The 23,893-nt window shown below is 40.2% G+C and overlaps 1 protein-coding gene across 1 annotated transcript in view; it reads right to left on the reverse strand.

Annotated features, from left to right (window-relative positions):
- Positions 1-23,893, reverse strand: part of MALRD1 (MAM and LDL receptor class A domain containing 1) — a 367,497-nt gene that overhangs the window by 306,253 nt on the left and 37,351 nt on the right. The window contains exons 9-11 of the mRNA XM_060248396.1: positions 11,576-11,663; positions 9,105-9,281; positions 3,518-3,692 (exon numbers count right to left, since the gene is read on the reverse strand). Of these exons, the coding sequence (XP_060104379.1) occupies positions 3,518-3,692; positions 9,105-9,281; positions 11,576-11,663 (440 nt within the window). The remainder of the gene's footprint in view (positions 1-3,517; positions 3,693-9,104; positions 9,282-11,575; positions 11,664-23,893) is intronic.

Consider the following 23,893-nt stretch of genomic DNA (forward strand, 5'->3'; position numbering starts at 1 on the left):
CCCAGTCCACAGTCAAATTGCACATATTCTAGGGCAGGAGTAACTTTAACAAGAGAAGAAAAAAAATGACCAGATACTTATATTAAAAACACATGTAGGCTTCCAAATGTCACTGCTGTAGTGAGTAGGGATGGGCTTGAACTGAACCACGCAGCAAAATTCATCACAAATTGTCTGTGGTTCAGGAGCAAGAGTTTGTGGAGGGTCTCCTGGTCACAAACCTCCATGAAATTTTAGAGCAGTTATGCTGTTTGTGGTGGTTCATGGATGGAGTAGGATGCAGGGGTTTAAAAGGACTCTGAGTCCCTTTAAACCATAGATAGCTTTCTACTCCCTGTGAAAGCTGCAAAAACAGCTGACCAGTGGGGAGGCACTCCCCACCACTCAGCTGTTTTGGGTTGTCTTGTGCAATCCCGTTAAACTTTAAAATGACTGCAAAAGCCTGCACAAAAAACAGCTGCAGGGCAGGGAGGCTGTCTTCTGCCATCACTTTAAAGTTCAAAAGGACTGCAGAAGCCCATGGGAAAAATGGCTATGTGGCAGGGAGGACACTCCCTGACCTGCAGCTCTTTTGAGCTGTCTTCTGCAGTCCTTTTAAACTTTCAAGGGACTGCAGCTGACACCAAAAAGAGCTACCCAGCTGGAGCACCTTTCCAACTCTCTGCTGTTTTTCAGACTGTCTTTTGCAGTCTCCTTAAAATACTGCAGAAGACAGTTTGAAAAACAGCTGAGTGATAGGAAGGTGCTCCAGCAGGCAGCTCTTTCAGGCAGTCATCTGCTTCCTTCTCCCTCTCTCTTGCTTCCTTTGGCATCACAGATTGCTTTGCCAGGCTTGCTCAATCACACAGGAGTTATGGAGCAAAACCTCTATTTTCTTTGTTGGCTGAATCTCTGTCATTGGGGAAGAAGGGGGCTGGTGAGGGAGAGCTTGCTTTGTCAGGCTTTCTCAATCCCACAGCAGAGCTACTGAGCCAAGCCACTCTTCCATCTACTGGCCAAGGCGCCTCAGGGTGTCAGTTATCAGAGACTGTTAAATAAACAAAATTTTGCAAGAGTGCTAATTTTTTAAGCATGTTTTATTTTAAGTTTTTTTTAAAAAAATATTGGAGTTGGTCTCTGTTTTTTATAACAGGAGTGGCCAACGGTAGCTCTCCAGATGGTTTTGCCTACAACTCCCATCAGCCCCAGCCAGCCCCATGGCCAATGGCTGGGGCTGATGGGAGTTGTAGGCAAAAAACATCTGAAGAGCTACCGTTGCCCCCCCCCCCTCCCTGCTTTATAAAGTTTATCTCCACTACATGGCATTACATTTTATGACACACATGGCCCTGCCCCATAAATCCCATTTATGTCAGATTCAGCCCTCATAACAAGTTTGACACCCCTGATAGACTGTATTACAGTAGTCAAGACTTGAAGCTATTGTACCATGGATAGTCTTGGCCAGGTGCTGGGTCTCCGAGTAGGAGAAAAGAATTTGGCCCATATACAGTTGATAAAATTTCTAAAAAATATATGTCTAAAAAGAACCTTTGTGAACATTATTTTTACCAACACAGGATACGTGGACAAGGGCCTAACAAAACATATTCTAGTTAAATAAGACAGCATTAAGTGAATGATAATATGATCCTGGTTTCAATTCTTTCTTTCACAGTATCTTTTGCTTTTATCCGTTTTTACTCACATCTTTCTTTGATAATTCAAAAGCTCTCTGATTTCTCACCACCTGATTAAAAACAGCATGGCAAACAATTCACAAAGCAAAGGGCTCAGAAGATAAGAATTCCATATTTTGATCATAACACAACAATTACTGAATACTAGCTAGAATTTCTCTGCTGGAGGTTTTCTGCATGCGTGTGTTTAAAGTTTAGCTGCTTCTGACAAAGAGCTGAAATTAATTCGCAATTCTTCTGTGGCTCATCCAAAGCACAGCATATCTCATTAACATTCCATCATAAATCCTCTGAGCATGAAAGGAAAAGGAAACAATGGGGCAGAATCTCACTCTCAAGTAATAAAGTTGGGAGCAGACATTCCAGCACAGCTTCTAATCAAGGTTGGCATGATTTATTTACAGTATTGCAATTCTTCTGTGGCTTGGCACAATATGAAATTGTGGTTTCACTTTGGCAAATGCTCTAATAGTTTCAATTTCTTCCCCTTGGTGTAAAATAATATGACACCTAGGCACTAGCTGTTTTTTACCATCATGCCTGACGATATCCAGACTTGTGAGCAATTCTTCATTCACCACCGACATCCTGCTATGATGGACTGTACTTGTTAAGAGGCTTAGAAGTGCTGTACCAACAACTAAAGGACTATGAAGGGTTAATTCTTCATAGAACCAAGGAGCCTTGAATGACAGGTTGCTCCTGACAATCTGATTGGTTAGGATCAGCTGAGCAAAAAAAAGTTTTGTGTGAGCTGGATGCTGAGGAGATTCCTGCCTTAACTGAGAACAGACATCTCCTAAGAACATTCTGACAGAAAAAGGGTTTAATGCTGACAGAATCATATTTTAGCCCTGACTAAACACCATCTGAATTCAGCTTTAGCTGAGAGCAGTTTGAACAGATAGGGAACTGGGAAAAAGTTTGGCAAGGAAGTTTGGGTAGTAGAGAAAACTTTCATTCAGTTCAAAAGAAAGGGGGGAAGATGTTCTAGATAAAGAAGACGACTCTACCCAATCAAACAGGGAGAGTTACCTAAGGAGTACAGAATTCCCTGCTCTGGTGTGAACAGAAGCTGCCTATAGAGACCTTAAAAGTAAGTGAACAACTCAAGAAAAGCACTAGTGTTCCAAGAGAAGAGGTTTGGATGCTGGGTACCAGCCGTCTAGGCACCAAAGAGTCAATGATTACTCAAATAAAGTGAGCTAGATTGTTTGGGAAAACCCTGGAACAAAAGCCTCTAAATATAAAGATCTAAGTAACTGTGAATAAATGAAGAAGCTTTGATTAGCTTAATATATAAGATCAAAAGTCTGTGTTTGTACTAGTTCTACCTCAGGAATTTCAGTCTCTGATTTCACCTTACCTTTCCCATCAATGTTAAATAAAATCTTTTGTTATTTAAATTTTTTAAAAGTGTCTCAAGTGCAATTTTCAAGGGTTTAAGGGTAATCCTATCCCTTCCCTCAGGATCCTGGGTTAAGCAAATAGTCAAAATATATCTTACTGACAGGGTGGGACAGCCAAGGTTTCTTCAGGGGACAAAAAAAAAATGTATTTTTTTTTTTTAGATTTCAGATTATTCTGCAAACCTAAAAAAGAAATCCATATATAATACCAATTTATTCTACTTATGCTTTTTCACCAGATTCCTATTATAACATGACTAAAACATTTAAAGCACATTGAATAGACACCATTATGTTATGTGTTTACAATAACTTAGTTAAGAACTTCAGTTAAAGAAACCAATGACCACTTTCCTTGTTAAAAATGTCACAGGTGACTGAATATGTGCAGACCAAAGAAAAACATGCACATTTGACAGTTTCACTCACTTTGAATGATCAACTGATGGTCTGTGATTCTCTTCTCCTGGGTGAATGGTTGCTCCTTTACCAAGGCCCCACTGGAACATATTAGCAATATGGGCTACAGATATGGTTGGCATTGTGGCTGCAGGCTGATACCATTCACACAAGTTTCGATTGTCAAAGTCACAAACCTCTGAAGCTATTTAAAGAACAGAACAGAATATTGACACCATGTTGATCAATACGAAAATCAGGCAACAGTTGTTAGTCATGAGCACTTTGGTCAATATATTATTAGAAGCAAGAAGTCTCAAGAACTTGTAGGAGTCACTTCATGTTCCCCTGTACCTCCTTCCCCATGCTATTTGCTGGTTCTTTCCTCCTGGAAGCTTCCATGTCCTCTTGTTTTCCCTGCTTCCTTCTCTCCTTCCTCCACAACTACCAATGTTTATTTTGTCTGCCCTCACAATGTTCAGCTTTCTTCATCATGTACTTCATTTTATAAGAGCCCCGTGGCGCAGAGTGTTAAAGCTGCAGTACTGCAGTCCTAAACTCTGCTCACGACCTGAGTTCGATTCCCGGTGGAAGCTGGGTTTTCAGGTAGCCAGCTCCAGGTTGACTCAGCCTTCCATCCTTCCAAGGTTGGTAAAATGAGTACCCAGCTTGCTGGGGGGAAAGTGTAGATGACAGGGGAAGACAATGGCAAACCACCCTGTAAAAAAGTCTGCTGTGAAAACATGAAAGCAACGTCACCCCAGAGTCAGAAATGACTGGTGCTTGCACAGGGGACCTTTCCTTTCCTTTTCCACAATATTCAGCTTTCTTCATTATTTACTTCATTTTATACCCACCTTCTTCCACTGGGAACACAAAGCTGCTTACATAATTTCCCCCTTCTCTGTGTTATCTTCACAAGTTAGATTAGGCTGTGAGAGAATGTGACTAGCCCAAGGGCACCTGACAAAATTCTGAGGCAAAACAGGGATTTTAGTCTGTCTCAACCAAAGCCTAGTCTGGCACTCTAACCACTACACCACACTGGCTCTCAGCTTTCCCTCTTTCTCTCACACTGAGACATCTCCCTGGGAAAAGTCCAGCCAAGTTGTAAAAGTAATGCAGTAGCTAGTTATTCAGGTAAGGTATGATAGCTACTGCCTGGGCTCAGTCATGTCATGCAAGTTGTGAGGAGGGTGCTGCTGAGCCCAGGCCACACAGGAATCGAATCACAGCCACTGCCACCACTGGGTAAGCTACACCAATTGCACAGTAACAAGTTGCCTGGTGGTCATTCTTCAACCTGGCCCCAATAATTCCTCCCTTGAGAGGAGCAAGAAGGGAAGCAGGAGTGGACTAGGAGGCCAAAATAGCCTCATGTAAGGCTGTACTTCCCATCGTTTACTAAAAGAAACCAACATTTGAAGGCTGGCAATTATTCTGGTTACCTAGTAATTCCCAGAAAGGCCACTAGGAGTGCACTAATTTCTTAAAAGTACAGGCATGGCCTGGTAACTAGTGAAAGTCTAAGGTACAGGTACATAGGGGGCACTGTCAACAACAGTATGACATCCTGGAAGTGATCTCATGCCTCTCTAAGAATTTTCAGCAACTCCATGGTAAAACATAAAGAGGTTTCCTGAAGAAGACTAACATCACTTTCAAGTTTTCCCCTAAAGTCAATAGCTACTTTTAAACATTAAGTTCTCCCACTGGCTGCAGGAAACAGAATCTAGGGGCAGAGGATCCCCGACCCCAGTGGGAACCTGGTAAGCCTATCTTCTGCTGTTCCACTGTGGAGTCATTATTTCATAGTATGGGACAGTTTTGCTATGCTTACTGATTCTCTCCACCTTTTCAAACATAAGCAATGGGAGTGGGGGGGGGGAACAGAAGTACAAATTATTATCTGGATCAAGGCAGTCAAGCAAAAGTAGGAGAACAAAGTAGGAGTCAAGTATCACCTTTAAGACCAACAAAGTTTTATATAGAATGTAAACTTTCGTATGCTCTAAGCACACTTCATCAGACGAGGAATCAGGTACAGTGAGCAGAGCTACATATAGCTGGTAGGCAGTGGTTTAGAATGGAAAATGGTACAAATTTAAGATCCAGTGACAGAATAGTAAAATTAACAAATTGAGCAAACCTTTGATCTGGGTACCTGATTCCTCGTCTGATGAAGTGTGCATAGAGCACACTCTGAATAAAACTTTGTTGGTCTTAAAGGTGCACATGACTCCTACTTTGTTCTACTGCTTCAGACCAACACGGCTGCCTACCTGGATCTAAGCAGAAGTAGGGTAAGATACAGTCATCCATTCCTAGGACATAAATAACATGAATACCAGTCTTTTATGGTTTTGTGGGAAGGATTAACTTCCACTTTTTCTTTGTGGTCTTCTGGCAGAGTCAGGGAAATATTTGAACATCCACATATTAAATCTACTACTCATCATTGCTTACAGAGTAATGGAATATTTGCTCAGATATCACATAAAACCATGGTTCAGTTAAATTATGGATTAGTTAGTTGGGGTCCTTCAAATTGGGATATGAAGCTATTGCTTCAAGATGATTTATTAACCACAGTTATTGTTAACAATTGCTGGCATATGATGTCTGAATGCAGACATGCAAGCTTAATTCAGATTTAATCCTGGCATTATCTGGTCATGCCTTCTCTTGCTACAAATAGAAGGAAAATAAAGCAGAATTTGTTAAGGCAAACTAGAAGTGAATGTCTGTGAGCTGAATCCTGCAGTGCAGTCAGTGGGCTCAGAAAGTCAATGGGCTTGAAAAAGTATAGCTCTGTTTAGGATTGCACTGCTGGTTGCCCAGACTAACCACAGTTAATATAGTTCTTGATAGCAATCAACTTCAAAAGTGCATCAACATGTAAATTTAAACAGACGTGTTGCCAACGCACATAAAACAGCAATAAATGAATATACTGTTTGGGGCAGTTAACTATAACCAACACATCTGCCTAATTTCCCGCAAGATAATATCCGTAATGCTTCCCGACACCAATGCCACATTGTGAGCTTTTCTTCAGCTGCCTTTTAAAGTGTGGCTGATGCCTGATCACTTTCTCTTGTGTAGAAATCCTTGCCATCACAGTCTGCTTCAGGGATTATTTCACACCATTAATGTTCATTCAGTATCTGCTTTCAAGCAACTTCAATAAACTGTGCCATTTATCTGGCCAGCATTGCTTATAAAATAATTTAATTAGAATTAGCTTGGGTGACGGCAAAAACATTTGGTTATTAAGGATCCAGAACAAGCAAGACTATTTAGAGCCACATCTACACTGAAACTACAAATCATGTGCCATTACAATGATGGTTTCTCCTGCATTATTTTCTCACAGAGGGAAACAATTTGATGAGAAAGACTGGCACAGAGGAAGAGCGGCCATTTCTTCTTGCCCATTTTCCTGTGAAACTTGTTGCCACCCCTAAGCTGCTTTACATCCCCACTGGGGAAAATTTACACATACTCCCCCCTCCCCCAAAGCTCAACAATTCTGCTGTTATATTCACACACACACAAAAAGATACATTAGGAAGTTGTGTTGTGCAAGCCATGTTGAAATTAGGGTTGCCAAGGTTTGTGCTGGAAAATTCCTAGAAACTTCTGGAATGGATCTGGGGGAGGGTGGGGTTTGGGGAGAGGAGGGTACAATGCCATAAGCAGCCATTTTCTCTACATAAGACCCTGATCCAAATCAAATATCATGATAAAACAAATCACTTGGCTGGCTGTTACATCTCTCTCACACACACACACGTATATGCATCTCCATCTGTCTGTCCATTTGTGGCAGGCATAACACATCAGAAATAAAGCTAGAAATCTCAAAACTGGCCACCAGCTTCAGGATGATAGTGGCAGTTCCAGGGCCAGTTGCAATATCTTGGCCCCAGTTCTCTCCAGACACACACATAGTGTGTCAAATGAAACTCAACTATAACTTCTGTTATTTATTTATTACAGCTAAGGCACACTAACATGCTATTGTAATTCATGTAAAGGATGAAGAGGAGAAGTATTCTTTTTTTCTTTGAAAGATTATGGGGAATTAATTCACTCCTCTCTTCTGTACATAATATTGACAAAGGGTTGCTGCTATACTACTATTAGATATGCCCTGCATTGTCAACCAAGATTTCCATCGTAAAGACAAAACTATGAAGCTGGGTGGAACTAAAGGAAGAGAGAAACCATAGACTGCTGAAGATAATGACCTTATTGGGAGGTTGCATCCTGGCAATGACTGTAGCTAGTTCTGGCTGGCCTTGCTCCAGCGCTGGCTTGGAGTTCAGGTGGGCAGGGTACAGGTCCCCAATGTGATTATGTCACTTCTGTGTGATGTCCTTATGTTGGGGACATTCCCACCCCCTCCAGAAATGCCGCCTAAAGTCTCCTGCTAGGGAGAAGGCAGGACCTGGCAACCCTAGTCAGAACTACTCCTGTTTACTATGCTCTCTCTTTTCTGCACTCCTAGTGGCTGCAATGCAGAACTGCATTAGAAAAAGAAAAAATAAATGCCTTCCATGAAAACAGCATGACACTGACTTCAGGGACTCTTCAGCTGACTTGGATCCCAGGAATTTTGTCCTCCAAGTCTCCACCCCCACCCCACTGCAGCCCTGCAAATAGAATGTTCTGTTCACAAGCCCACTGCTGCTAAAACTGATCAGAACTATTGTTAGCAGCACTGGTGACACCATTAAATATCTTTTTAATTAAGGATTTCCATCTGGTAACTGATGTGAAAACTTTTGTCCTTAACACATGCACAATTTATTCATTCTATTTAACATCACTGAAACTGTTCTAAAGTTTGTGGCCTTCCTAGGTTTTGAGAACTGTTATATTCCAGATTATTATTAAACAAGCATCAAGTTAATTTATAAACTATCATGGGACCATTGAGTTCTGCTATGTGATATGCAGACTAAAGATTTAAGTTTTGGTTATGATGAGCTATTAAATGAATTCTGCCAAATACTGCATAATTAGGAACAATTATATAGTGCTCTCACATATTTATCTTACATTAAAAAATCAAGCTGGAAATCTCAGTGTCAGATATTTACAACTCCTCTGGGCCATGGTGTTCTTTCTTTCCATTCTATATTCCCATAGACTTTCGCCTAGCAATAATTGCTAAATTTCTTATGTTGAAGAAACACATTTACTTAAAAAATTGGATACAGATATACAATGCCAACTGGCAGAAACAGCTTCTCACTTGTTGAAATGGGAATTAAAAATATCAAGACCCAACATATAATTTAAGAGATGCATATACAACTAATATTGAGATGCCATCATAGAACAATAATTTGAACAATGGAAGACTTAGGTATTTGGGGTGGGGGACACAGCTTGGTGAGCACATAATTTGCTTGAGAAAGTCTCTGAGCTATTCCTTGACATCTCCAGGTAAAGGATTACAAGGAACAGCTGTTAGGAAAGGCCAGTGAACAGCTGCCAGTGAAGGAGACAATTGGACTGACTAATGGCCTGACTCAGTAATGCCGCTTTCTATAACTGTAGGTCAATATAATGTAATTGAACCAGTAGCAATAAATAATTTGCTCACCACAAGATGACTCATCAGATTTGTCAGAACAGTCAGGTCGGAAATCACACCTCTGAATTATATTTATGCATTGGCCAGTGGCTCTGCAGATGAATTTATCTTCTGTACAGTTGTTCATAGGCAGTGTTACAGGAATGGATGTTCCCAATGGAGTTGTGGAGTCAGCTGTCAAATTTCCTTATAAAAGAAATAGTTGCAATCAGTGTTCCCTCTAAGACGCAGTCTTGGGAGCAACATTTCTACCTTGTGAGTTACTGGCATTAAACTTGTGAGCTACTGGATTGGAGCTGTGAGCTGCTGCATAAATTGGTATGCTCTGGGGTCATCCATCCTGAGCTAAGACAAAAATGTGTGAGCTGCAGGCTAAAAATCCATGAGCTAGCTCACGCTAACTCAGCTTAAAGAGAACACTGGTGGCAGTTAACTCATTTATGTTTCATAAATATTCCATTGTTTCTCATATATGAGAAAAGGTAGTAATTGTTATTATGTCAAATATAAGATATATTTTATTTAGTTTTTCATAAGTAAGTAACAATAGCATTTTAAGACAGTGTAATTCAGACTTTTTGTAAACTCATTTTTATTTCTTACTACACATACTTGTATATCAAGCAATTCAGTCATACTTTAAAACTTCAGGAATTCAGTGCTGTTTATCAGTAACTGTAACAAAAATAATTCTATATATTACTTTGAGTATTTATAACATTACCCTAGATTATTACACATCAAACAGTGCAATCCCATGCCAAGGTATTCCAGTCTATTTCCATACATATCAACATCCATAGAAAGGAGTGACTCTTCATAGACTTGCCCTCTAAATGACCTTGTTTTTAGATTCCTTATTTACCATAATGTAAATGTCTACTCAACATGGTACGTAGATGATAGTAAAGTGTTACTTCCCACTGACACCATATGATCAATTTCCATTTGCTTCTCTTTTCTTTGACTAACTCCTTACCTCTTTTGATATACTCATGTCTGTCAGCCAAGCAAAGTTCACTAATTTATACTAAAATAGTCACTTTCTATTAATGCTCTATGAAACCCTACCAGCTCTTACATCTCATATTTCAAATAAAAACAGATGTGTTAAGTAAATAGAGTTATGTCAAAATATGGTTCTCTGCTATAGATTGTTGCTGGCCCTGATAACTGAACATAAAATATCTCTCCCTAAATTTACAATAAGTTTTACTAAACTGGACACTAGTATTTCAATAATGGCTGCGGGAGGGTGTTTGGTTCTACTGATGCCAGAAAACTTTGCTGCTGGGGGAGACCCACCTGTCACTCCTGGGGATGACATCATTTGGACAACCGGAGATCGCTGATGTTGAAGAAAAATTATAATATTCCAGGTATCTTACTTAAGTATCTTACCAAGGATACTAAAGTAGCTGATGATGTAATCTGCAACACTGCAGTTCCCACACCAAAATCTACTATCTGTGTGCTTCTGAATGCCACCAAAAAGCATGGATGCTATGACTGCTATGGCTAGTCTACCTGACACTTGGAGAATTTACCATGATTCATATCAGTCATGTCAGTGAGTAGCGAGGAGCTCTTTACTTTCAGGCAGGTAGCCATTTCAGTCTGTACCTCTGCAACTCGATTCCAATTGGCCCTTCTTGGTAACACCCCGCCCATCCTTTGACCTGAATATAAGGACTGATGGATATTTATTCTTACTTGTACTTGACAAAGTGAGCTTTGACTCATGATAGCTTGCACCCTGGAAAACTTTGTTGGTCTCTAACCACTGGACTCAAATTTTGTTCTGCTACTACAGAATAACCCTTATTTTACCTTGTCCTTGCATTGAATCCACTTTCCTCTTTAACTGTATAAACTCAACCATATACAGCTATGAAGTTCTTACAAATTGACAAGCAAGCCTCTTACAGGAAACCTAGAATGTAAGGGGACTTTGTTTTAGTGATTCTTAATGTCAATACTTCTTCTTCAGATTAAGCAAACTGAAGCTTCTAAATATCTCAGAGTTATCTATGGTCACCTCTGTATCAGAGCCAGACAGAAATTTTAAGCATAATGACTGCATATCAGAATATTTGTACAGATAAGAGACACAAGGCAATGCAGCATTTTACCTTTATTACTTACCTTCAAACAACTTTGACTGGTGCCACTGTTAGTCTACTTTTCTGGGGTCCTTACCTCTTCTGCTCCCTCAGCAGTAGTCTCTGATATTGGTTTGCTATACACCAGAGACCTTGCAGCTTGCATGTCTTCCTATTACTATCTGGTTTCCATAGAGCCAGTTTATGGCTGGTAGAGAGGGTGACCACAATAAGATCACACTGCGCTTCCAGAGCATATGCACCAGAAAATCCTATTAGCTCCAATTCATTTTCTTGAATTAGGAGCTCCACCTCAATTGCATGGCATCTACATGTTGATTTCAAATAGCAGTTTGAGTGTACAAAATTTCTACTTACCATAGTAAAGTATACAGTCCATAAAAGACAAATCATCAATTCCAATGTCTCCAGTGAAGCCATCCCCAACGGTACCTTCCACCAAAATCTAGAGAAATAATGATTACATTGCCATCTGTCACTACTGAGAGAACTTATACTTCTCATTATATACTTAATATCCATTTAACTCCAGACAGTGTGATTTAGACCTTTCTTAAATAAGCGTTTAAAGTTAATCTTGAGAACAGATTGTTTCTGGAAGAAATTAATCATGATTAATTGTCTTCGGTGTTCATATTAATAATCAAGAACACTTTATTTATTATATTCAATTTATGAATCTCCTAGACCTTACAATGTAAGGCTCTAGTCTAGGCAATAAACAAGTTAAAAACAAGAAACCCAAATGGACAGCTACATTATTTCAGATATTTACTACCCTACTCTGGACTGTGCCATAGACTCACAAGCAGGTGCGGAGAGGGTCAAAGCAAAGATGGAGGGTGGGGGAGAAAGGAGGAGGGTGCTGGCTGTGACAGCACCATCACTGTCCTCATCCAAAAACCTGGTGGAACATCTCTGCCTTACAAGTCCTACAGAATTGCATTAAGTCCCACAGGGCCCTGGTGGTGTTTGGAGACTTCCACCAGGTTAGATCAGCCCTAGATCTGGTTGAGGACTGCTGGATATCTTTAAGGCTGGGGACCACAAGATTGTTTTCAGCAGAGAGTAATACTCTTCCGGGTACATATCAGAGGAAGCAGTCCCGGAGATATGCAGGTTCTAGACTGCTCAAGGCCTTAAAGGTCAAAACCAAACCTTGAATCTGACTCAGTATCCTATTGGGAGCCAGTGTAACTGGCATAGCACAGGTTGTAACGCCACATTAAGCATTAGTATGGTTGGCTACACCACCAAGTGTAGCCCATTAAAATATCATTGTGTAATATAGAATTATGGTAAGATTCTGTAGTATGTGCTTATCATTGTTAGCACATTCAGTAGCAATCATTACTTTATAAATCATGGTTAATTATTTCATAAGAACATATGAAGAGTCCTGTTGGATCAGACCAGCGGTACATCTAGTCCAGCATCCTGTCTCACACTAGGGCCAACCAATTTCTCTGGAGAGCCAACACCAAGGCATAGAGGACTGATGCTGCCCCTTGGTACTAGTATTGAGATGTTTACTGCCTCTGAATGTAGACTTTCCCCTTTGTTTCCATGAAAAGAAATGGTTTTAGGTTGCATAATACAGAGATCTTTTCTTAATGTAAATAGTACCATCCTCATACAGACAATAACATTTCACATTTAATATGAAATACAAGTATGATATCAATGCAGAGGTTGCATACAGATCCCATGTATCTTGTAGGAATTAATGAGGGTTCATATAAGCATGCACATGCCTTATACCCTCTCTCATCTACCACAGATAACATACATATGAATCTCTATAGCCTAATAATGTGGAAGATACATCTTACTGTCAATATTATAGCTTCACACACTATTGGGTGTGGGCAATATTCCAGAAAATACATCCATATGTTTCAAAACTAATGTGTGATTGAAAAAAATTAAAATGGCATATGAAAAGTTAAATTATAATTCAAAACCAAATGATCCTATCACACATTTGCGTAATGTCACTGGCATTTAGGTGAAAGAAGAAAAGAAGGGTGGTTAATATCTTGGGATCAAATGCCACCTTCAGAATGCATGTTTAGACATTATTCACTACCCCAGCCTTTGTCCTACAGTTAATTAATTCCTGTAAAGAATTTGCACTTTCAGAACTCTAGTAATGAATGCCAAACGGATAGGTTCTCAGCATAGCATAAAAAGGTGAGTGTATTTTATACTCCAGGAGTTTTTCTTTGATGGGCATATAAAACTCCAATTAGCCACAGTTCAATGTAGATGAAGAGCATTTGCCCACAGGAAAAAAAATAAAGTCATAAAAAGAGAAGGATTCATAAGAGACTATCAAAGGGAAAATAGTGAAACTGAACAGCAGGAAATATATTGAGACTTTTATTCACATTGCATGTAACAGAAATGTGCATACTTTGTTTATTCCCACCACTATTCTCCTTTACTCCCTTTGTTGTTTTGCTCATCTAAATGTTATGTCACAGGGTTAAGAAATTGCTGTGCACTAGCCTGGGGAGAAGAAGACCTTCAGAGAAAGATAATGTTATATAGTCCACTGAAAAAGCTGTTAAGAGATAGAGTGAAACATGGAAGGACAAGGAAGGAAGAGATGATCTACTCAGTAGACAGATTACAGATATTCAAGAATGAAAATGCTTGTGATCATGGTCATTTCATCCCTATACCTATACAAGTTTGCATCTCCTCTTGGACAAATTGAGGTAGGTGTTCATTTACTCATATTTGTGATTTTCAACATTCCCTTCCTTTCTCATATATTGAACTACTGGGAAAACTTGGGAGTCTAAGAACCTTTTCAAGGATTCCCATCGCTACTGTGTTGATTGGGAAGGAAAACAAACTGGCTTCCCAATTGCAACAAGAGAGAGAGAGTTGTTTCAAACACACCTCTTACACATTTAACTAAAACCCAAATGTTTGAACCCTAACCCTTTTAAAAATCTAGTATACATACAAAACAAACTAAATTAATCAAATACCTAATTAGAGTACGCTGCAATTTTATAAAGGATATATCCTGGTTGTTCTGTCAAGACCTATAACCCAGGGCGGCTGACCAGTACAGCCAGAAACAAGAATATACCCAAATATTAAGAACCTTTTCACATCCATAGGAGCTAATGCAACTCTCAGTCAAGTCTGTTGCTAAGCACCTGACAGTACGCCCTTCTTTCCATCTCTTGGGGTCAGGAAGGGCAAGGAAAGCCAAGAAAACCTAGGGTGATTTAGAGAGTTCTGGAAGCTAGGTTCTGACACTCTGTTTAGAATTTGATAGTGTATAAACATTTCAAAAGGCAAACGTTGTGTAAGGCAAAATACATGTATGACATTATCTGTATGAGAAAGGTCAAATTACCAGAAGTGTCCTAAAGACTCCTGGGAAACAGAACCAAATTTTCAACTACAGAAGCTAACTACTATAGCAGGGGTAGCCAACGGTAGCTCTCCAGATATTTTTGCCTACAACTTCCATCAGCCCCAGCCAGCATGGCCAATGGCTGGGGCTGATGGGAGTTGTACCCAAAAAACATCTGGAGAGCTACCGTTGGCCACCCCTGTACTATAGAAATTGAAATAGCATAGGTATAGCAGAGAACTGAGGCTCAATGCAGCCCTAATTCCACCATATGAGACCCTAAAGTATCCATGATTTGATACAGTAGTAAAAGTGCCTTAAATAAGTTTTAGGTATCTGGCTGCTATGTCATCATTCAGACCTTTAATATTCTACAGTAGTTCCAATATTTGTATGTTAAAAAAATTGTTCTCAAAGACACATATTTAACAGCAGAGCAATTTAAAGGCCACTGTTTCAAAACCTTCATCCATTCACTATAAATACCTCTACTGTTTGCCTCCAATCAGTCCCTACAACTCAAAACACAAGCAAAAAGAGCTGCACCACAGAGCAAAACAGACTGCAAGCCAAAAGCTGCAATGGCAGTCTTGATAGATGGGACAATTTTAATTCACTTGAGATTTGTGATTGATTAATACATCCCACAAGAATCTGAAAGTGCATCAGCATCTAAAAATATATCAAAGTCTTGAACTTAATCTAGTACAGTAGTTACTAGACGGGGGGTGGTGGTGGGTAGAATCCTTGCAAATGGCAACTATATTTCTATAATGAAAAGTGGTTGTCATTTCAGCAGCATGTATTACTTTCTTTACACAATGTGACCAAGCATGTGAAAATGAAGCCAATAAGTTGTTATCTCTCCTTTCTGGGTTTCCTAGTATAGGCTCAGGTGACATAATTCAGTGCATCCAAAATTAAATTTAAAAATGATGAAAGAATTGAGACCATTTTTTTTTTAGTAAATGCCATAAAACAAACCATGTAGGAACCAACCTGTGAACAGTCAAAATCCATTTTAGCCCAAATTACACATGTTTTAGGGCAGCATTCTTGTTACAAGCTAACATACTTTGCTTCCTAAAACTACAGTTGAATCCAGTATTATTACATCAAACTCTTAAGTTGCTACAAATATATAGGGAAGTGGCTTCTCTCAAACTATATTGATGAATTCCAGTATGATGGTTTTGAAAGCAAAATCTATGTATACACATACACAAAATAAATAATAACCTTCTATAATCTTAGTAACATGACACGTTAATAAACTGCATATTCAGATCCACCTCATGCAACCCATTTGTTGTCATAAAATACTTGTCTATTTGTTGCTAGCAAAGATTGTTGCAAGTATAGATAGGTGGAGGTGGGCATCTTTGCACAGGTACTGACCAATAGTCCTGCCCTGAATAATGAGGCACAAAAGATTTTGGACTAGGGTTGCCAGCCCTGATTTGGGAAATTCCTGGAGATCTGAGGGGTGGAATCTGAAGAGGGAGAGGTTTGGGGAAGGACTTTAGCTGGCTATAATGCCATAGAGTCCAATTTACAATGCAGCAATTTTCTCTGGGGAAACTAATCTGTGGTGCCTGGAGATCAACTGAAATCCCAGGACATCTCCAGCCACCACCTGGAGCTTGGGTCAAAGCCAAAGACCACAGTGTGGAGAATACAAATTTAAAAAATGCTTATCTAGGCACAAAAAGAAACAATTTTAGTAATAGCCAGTAATTTATTTACAAATATACAACATACAAATCCCAAATATAAAGTATGGACTATGGTGGGTCAATCCAGTACACCATTTCACTTCTTCTTCAGGTGCAAGGATGAATAAGTTGAATCCAAAAAACTTATAGTCCTTTTTGTTGTTATCACTTTGAAGTGGGACCAAACCGGACTCTGAAGAGCTTACATTATTAATAACTGTTATCACTTTGAAATGGGGCCAAACCAGACTTCAAGGAATTTACAGTCTTATGTACAAGAACTTGTGTATATATGAGAATCACCACAAACATGTGGAGTCTTTTTGGAGTCTGGTTTTGTCCCACTTTAACATGAGGAAGATTTGAATCGGTGTACTGGATTAACCCACTGTAGTCCATACTTTATATTTGGGATTTATATGTTGTATATTTGTAAACAAAAGACTGCTAAAAGTGTTTCTTGTTGCAATTTTTACTCAAAGCATGCTTTAGCATGGAGAGCCAGAAAAAGGAACCACCCATGTTACTTTTCTCAGGTGTGGAACCTGGAAATATTTGGTAGTTCATTCATGAAGCATGAGAAGTAGCTGTGGCCTACAGATAGGAGGAGGTCTAGTATAGCAGCTAAGCTAATGAAGTTTGCTTCAGGAGGCACCAGTTCCAAATTTGCCTGTGCCACAAAATCAATACCAGGTTAACACCAGTTAGCCAAGGTTACAAGTCAAGATAATTCCCCCCTACCTGTCCCACCCTGACCTAGCCACAGCAATCCACTCAATAGTCACTGCCAGGTTAGATTACTGTAACTTGCTTTATATGGGCCTATCCTTGAGACTGACCTGGAAACTTTAGCTGATCCAGAATGCAGCAGCAAGAGTCCTTGAATAGCACATATTCAACCTGTGCCATGCAAGCTGCACTGATTACAGATTGAACACTGGATCAAATTAAAGGTTTGGGTGCTTACCTTTAAGGTTCGTAATGTATTTTCAGGACCATGTATTTTCAGGACCAAATCTACTGGTATACCCCCAGAAGAATATTACACTTGGCTTATAAGAACTTGCTTATGGTTCTTGGCCCAGGAGATATCTGGCTGTTCTCAATAAGGGCCAGAGCTTTTAGTTTGGTATAGTGGTTAAGTGCACAGACTCTTATCTGGGAGAACCAGGTTTAATTCCCCACTCCTCCACTTTCACTTGCTGGAATGGCCTTGGGTTAGCCATAGCTTCCACAGAGGTTGTCCTTAAAAGGGCAGCTGCTGTGAGGGCCCTCTCAACCCCACCCACCTCACAGGGTGTCTGTTGTGGGGGGGGGGGGGAGAAGATATAGGAGATTGTAAGCCGCTCTGAATTTCTGATACAGAGAGAAGGGCAGGTTATAAATCTGCAGTCTTCTTCTTAGTGACCTGGCCCCAACCTGGTAGAAGTCTCTGCCAATTAACATCCATGACCTCTGTGACTTGATACAATTCCACAGGACCTGTGAAGCAGAGATGTTCCAGCAGACATTTGGTTGAGGACAGGGACAGCAACCATCTGGGTGGCACTCTTACTTCCTCCCTGCTACAAGGATGGTATCAAAACTGGAAATTTCTACCATCATCTGTTTAAATTGAATGCTAATTGAATTTTATTGTAATTTTAATGTTTTTATTCTTATGATATATTTGTTTTAGTGGTTTGCTATTCACTGCCCTGAGCCCTGTTTAAGGAAAGGGGCAGTACAAAAACATAATAAATAAAACCACAACAGAAGCCAAACAGTCTGAGAGCAGCTTTTTCTGTCAGAATACCATGTCATTGCATTGATTCTTTTAACATGGTCTTCTTGAGCCTGGCAAGATTATGTACTGTGTATTTGCCTTTGGAAGTTCACTTACATTTTGTTAATCTTTGAACAAATGATCTCAATGCCTAGAAATCTACAAGTCAGATGCATTAGCCAACATTTGCTGGATTATGGAGAAAGCACAGGAGAATCATAAAAACATCTATTTCTGTTTCATTGACTATGCTAAAGCCTTTGATTGTGTGGATCACAACCAACTGTGGCAAGTCCTTAAAGAGATGGGACTACCAGACCACCTCACATGTGTCCTGAGAAACCTGTATAAGGGTTAAGAAGCAACTGTCAGAACAGGATATGGAACAACTGATTGGTTTAGAATAGGAAAAGGAGTTCGACAAGGATGTATATTGTCATCCTGCTTATTTAATTTATATGCAGAGTATATCATGCGGAATGCTGGCCTGGATGAAACACAAGCCGGAATTGAGATTGCCGGGAAAAACATCAGCAACCTCAGATATGCAGATGACACTATTCTAATGGCAGAAAGTGAGGAGGACCTAAAGAACCTCTTGTTGAGGGTGAAAGAGGAGAGCACAAAAGTAGGCTTGAAACTCAACATCAAAAAAACTAAGATCATGGCATCTGGCCCCATCACACCTTGGCAAATAGAAGGGAAGACATGGAAGTAGTGACAGACTTCACATTTCTGGGATCCAAGATCATTGCAAATGGTGACTGTAGCCATGAAATTAAAAGTCGTTTGCTCCTTGGAAGGACAGCTATGGCGAACCTAGACCGTATAATAAAAAGCAGAGACATCACCCTGCCAACAAAAGTCTGTATAGTCAAAGCGATGGTATTCCCAGTAATAATGTATGGCTGTGAGAGCTGGACCATAAGGAAGGCCAAGCACAGAAGAATAGATGCTTTTGAGCTGTGGTGCTGGAGAAGAATCTTAAGAGTCCCTTGGACTGCAAGAATATCAAATCAGTCAGTCCTAAGGGAAATCAACCCATACTGTTCCCTGAAAGGTCAGATGCTGAAGCTGAAGCTCAAATATTTTGGCCACCAAATGAGAAGGGAGCACTCCCTGGAGAAGATCCTGATGCTAGGAAAGACAGAAGGCAAAAGAAGAAGAGGACGGCAAAAGATGAGATGGCTGGAGAGTGTTACTGATGTAACAAACATGAATTTGAGCATGCTTCGGAGGATGGTGGAAGACAGGTGGGCCTGGCGTGACTTTGTCCATGGGGTCACAAAGAGTCGGACTCAACTGCACGACTGAACAACAAAGTAGGGAGTTGCTGAGATTCACTCTGGCATTAGTTTTATTCAGGAGAAGTCTGGGGAGTGAAAATAACCCTGGAACAAACCAAGGTAATCATTCTATGTGGTGCTACATCAATAATGCAGGAACCATTCAGCTCAGGAGCACCAACAATAAGTGTTGGCTCACCAATTGCTTCCTCACCCAAACTTGAAGCAGAATGGGAGGAGACTGTGAGTTGACACCATTGTTGATGAAGAGTTTGAGACTGACTCCTCACCAGCAGTTGCTCCACTCCTGCGCTTCTGCTTTCTCTGGCTCAAGCAATTCCCCACCAGATATTGCATGGGTGCATTTTGATCTCGCAGCTTCCAGATCTCCAAAAAACAAGAGCAGGAAGCTGTGAGGAAAATTGGAAGGAGCTGCAGATCAAAATGCGCCGGTGCAACAACTTGTGGGTAATCAATCATTTGAGTCAGGGAAAGCACAAGTCCTGGCATGAAACAGCTGCTAGTAAGGAAACGGTATGAGCCAAGTGGCCCCTGAGTCATTGTTACACAATTTCTAGGCTTTTCTGTGCTTGCTTCAGGCCACCAGTGACCTCCCTGGGCCCACTGGAAATTTTTCTGTAAGTTAAATGGCCAGTCTGCTCCTGGTTTTTATCATGTGATCTATGCAGTCATAATTCTGAGACATCCCAGTTTCCTTAGTGGTGCTTAGCATGTTTGTTCTCCTTAGGTTTGCTAGTAAAATGAATAGTTCAACACCCCCACAGTATGGGGATAACAATATTCACTTATCTTACAGGACTGTTGCACGGATTACAGAAGGACAATGTGCATGAAACACTTTGAACAGCAAAAGTACTATATATAAGTAGGTCACCTTTGGTTTTCAAACAAATGCTGTTTATTGTCCTCCAAAATATTTTTGTGATGTCCAAAGGCAGAAGTCTTAACAATAATTCAGTCTAAATCACTTAAAGATATTTCCTTCATATTCTGTATTTTGTACATGGTGGTTTATGCCTCCATTAACCTCCAGCAGTGTCTTCTAAATACTTTGATGTTATTCAAGGTCAGTACAATCCTCCCCTAATTTAGAATACCGAAGAGGTCAAGCCAGAAGTACCATGGACAATCACCTGGTATGTCACCTGACGCAGTTCCTTTTCCATTATCTATTCCTTAACTTTTATCACCCAACTTTGAACTCGTTTTGAGTGACATCCCAGCTAATTTGTTTTTAATCCTGAGCAGGGCTTTTTTTGTAGAAAAAGCCCAGCAGGAACTCATTTGCACATTAGGCCACATCCCTGACATCACCATTGTTTTGCACAGGACTTTTTATAAAAAAAAGCCTAGCAGGAATTGTTTGCATATCAGGCCACACATCCCTAACACAAAGCTGCGTTCCTGTGCGTTCCTGCTTTAAAAAAAAAAAAAAAAAAAAAAAAAGCCCTGATCCTGAGGGATGTGATATGGATCCCCCACAATGAGACAATTCTAATATGCCAGATGAAAATCTGCAAAACTCTGTTATTGTATAGAACAACCTCCAGGGAATCATTTACCATGAAGCTAATTTCACATCTCATTTATTATCAGAATGAGGATAAATAGTCCTGTGTTTCTTCAGTTCTAAGTACTTTGCAGATCTAGCATGAATGAAACTAAGGTTAAGATATAAGTGGTCAAAGGAAAGTTTATATTTTCTGTAAAATGAAAATGAACTATGTTATACTGAAGAAGATGTACCAGTTATGTTCATTTAAAGAGCTACACAAACACTATTTAAATTTATTATCAATCTGCTGTAATATGCTTTCTGTACTAAAAAGAATGTATTTATTCTTTTTAAGGAAAAATAATAATGTTCTATGCAGTTACGATGCATTCTGCAGACAACACTTACATAAATCACATTTTTTTCCTGCCATGCCTTGACCTAGGAATGCACATGCAGAAACTTAAGACTGAGTGTTCCATTTATGTAAGATTTTGTGCAACGCTTCCCACATTCTTCCAGAAACTGGTTGTGCAAGATATTGAGCAATCAAGAATGCAAGTGGGGATACAATGCTTAACTTAGCACAAGTGGCTACCACAGTATTTTTATTGCACTGTTCAATTGCATTGTTGCATTGCATTCAATTGCATTGTTTTATTGCATTGTTCAAGAGCTCTAGCACAAGCAGAAATGTTGTACTGGATTCAACCCCCTATCCCCAAGGAACTCAGGATTGCTTATATGGTTCTCTTTTCCTCCATTTATCCAAACAACCATGCTGTGAGACAGGTTAAATACAGGAATACAGATATATATATAGATAAATCCATTCATTTAACATGGAGTGGTACTTATCCACCATAAAAATTGCAGGAACTGTTACAGTATGAAAAGTCAGAACTGCAAGGAAAAGGAGGGAACAGTATTTATTCTATATCAAATATACCCTGTTTTACACTACATGTGTTGCATTGTGAGGATATGGGTATAGAATCATAGAGTTGGAAGGAATCTCCAGGGTCATCTAGTCCAACCTTCAACCCCGTGCAGGAAATCCACAAACACCTCTCCCTAAATTCACAGGATCTGCATCACTGTCAGATGGCCATCCAGCCTGTTTTAAAACCTCCTGGGAAGGTGAGTCCACCCACCTCCCGAGGAAGCCTGTTCCACTAAGGAACCACTCTGACCATCAGGAAGTTCTTCCTAATGTAATTTCAATCTGTTGGTTTTGGTACTCTTCTTTCTTGTGAAAAGTTAAGAGTCAAAAGGGATGCAAGGGAAGGATTCCCCCAGTGGCTTGAGAACCAGAAAAACAGCTACCAGGTGGACCTGTGTTGCATTATAGGATGGATTTGCACAACTGAATCTCTGGAATGAAACACTTCTGCTGTGTTGTAAATACTGACCTTTTTGCTTTCCTGTGAATCGAATCACTTTGTTATTTAAAACCAATAAACAAAAACAGGGGGGTTGGACTAGATGACCCTGGAGATCCCTTCCAACTCTATGATTCTATGAAAAAAGACTTCAATAATCAGGCTGCAAAATGGAGGGGGAAGTCAGGGGATAAGCGTAAATCCTCAACCCTTCTCTCTGGCTAGTGATTTAGTTACTCCTGTGGTTAGGAATACCTTCCAGCGCTGACCAAGACAAAGCTGTAGATCCCCAACACCACTGTACATTGCATTTCAGAACCTGCTTGCATTCAAAACCATATGTTCTGCTCAATTTTCATTATGTTACCATGAACACATGTATATCAGCTTGTAAGAAGAGCTAATGTGTATGTTCATTTTACAAATGAAACCAGTACCTGAACTGTGGTTTCAATCATATACTCAGCTGTGAATGCAACATGAGAATTACTCTGTGCACATAAAAAAAGTGTACACTGTACATAGATTGTACTTGCATTCACTGTAACTTGTGAACAGGACTACTGACAAGACATTTTTCTCCTAAGTAGAGTTGTCAAGTACCCCAGGTAACTTGGCTGGGGGTGGGGAGACTTACTGGTAGCAGACGGAGGCCTAGGCTAGCATTGGAGCAACTTTACTTCTGATGTTCAATGGAAGTTCACATTGCTGGTGCCTCAGGGATGCTATGGGCAAAACTCTATGAGACAAGTCATTTTTACCATGAAGTTTTAACCAAATTCCAGAATGTCTCCATACTGCTGGTGGCAAGATGATGTCACTTCTAATGCACACAGATAATGGCATTGCTGTATTGCTGGCAATGCTGGCCCAGGCCTCTATCTACTGCTAGTAAGTCCCCTTGCTGGGCAGCTGACCAGCACCAGGGGAGGGGCCTGAAGAACCCTACTCCCATGGACAAGCTGAGTGGAGAGAATTTCAAGACTGCTCGTTGAGAAGAGAAAATCAAACACTAATGAGCCATCACTTTCAAGGTCCTCTTTTCTCCATATCTAGAGCTTCCATATCCAGAGGCAGCAAACATCTGAATAGCAGTGTTGGAAGGTAGTAGCAGAGGAGGCCTCAGCCTGTATGCTCTGTTTGCCCTTCAGGGCAATTGACTGGCTGCTGTGTGAACTGGGATGCTAGACTAGACAGATCATGGATCTGATCCAGCATGTTCTTCTTTTGTTCTGTACAGGACTGAAATATTATGCTATTCTTTTTTTTCCTTTTTTCAGAAAAGGCCTTTTTTAATTGTAAGAACGGCAGTCATACGTAAAAGTAAACATGGTATTCTTGTTCACTGTTACACATGCACCCAAGTTCTTTTTAAAAAGAGAAAAGGGTAGGGAAGAAGAAAGAAGAAGAAAAGGAGGAGGAGGAGGTGAGGAAAACCCCCTTGCAGAACATCATAGTCACCAACTTGGTTGCCAGAGCACCTGGAGAAGTAGTTCACACACGTCTGGCCAGAGAGTGTGAGAAAACCTATCCAGGGGCGAAAGGGACTTATGCAGTACTAGCAGCCATAACGCTATGAAGGCACTCAGGACCGATACAAGAGTGACCGCCAGAAGAACAGAGGGCTTTCCA

This window comes from Heteronotia binoei, chromosome 10 (genome assembly GCF_032191835.1).
Source record: "Heteronotia binoei isolate CCM8104 ecotype False Entrance Well chromosome 10, APGP_CSIRO_Hbin_v1, whole genome shotgun sequence".
Lineage (NCBI taxonomy): Eukaryota > Metazoa > Chordata > Lepidosauria > Squamata > Gekkonidae > Heteronotia > Heteronotia binoei.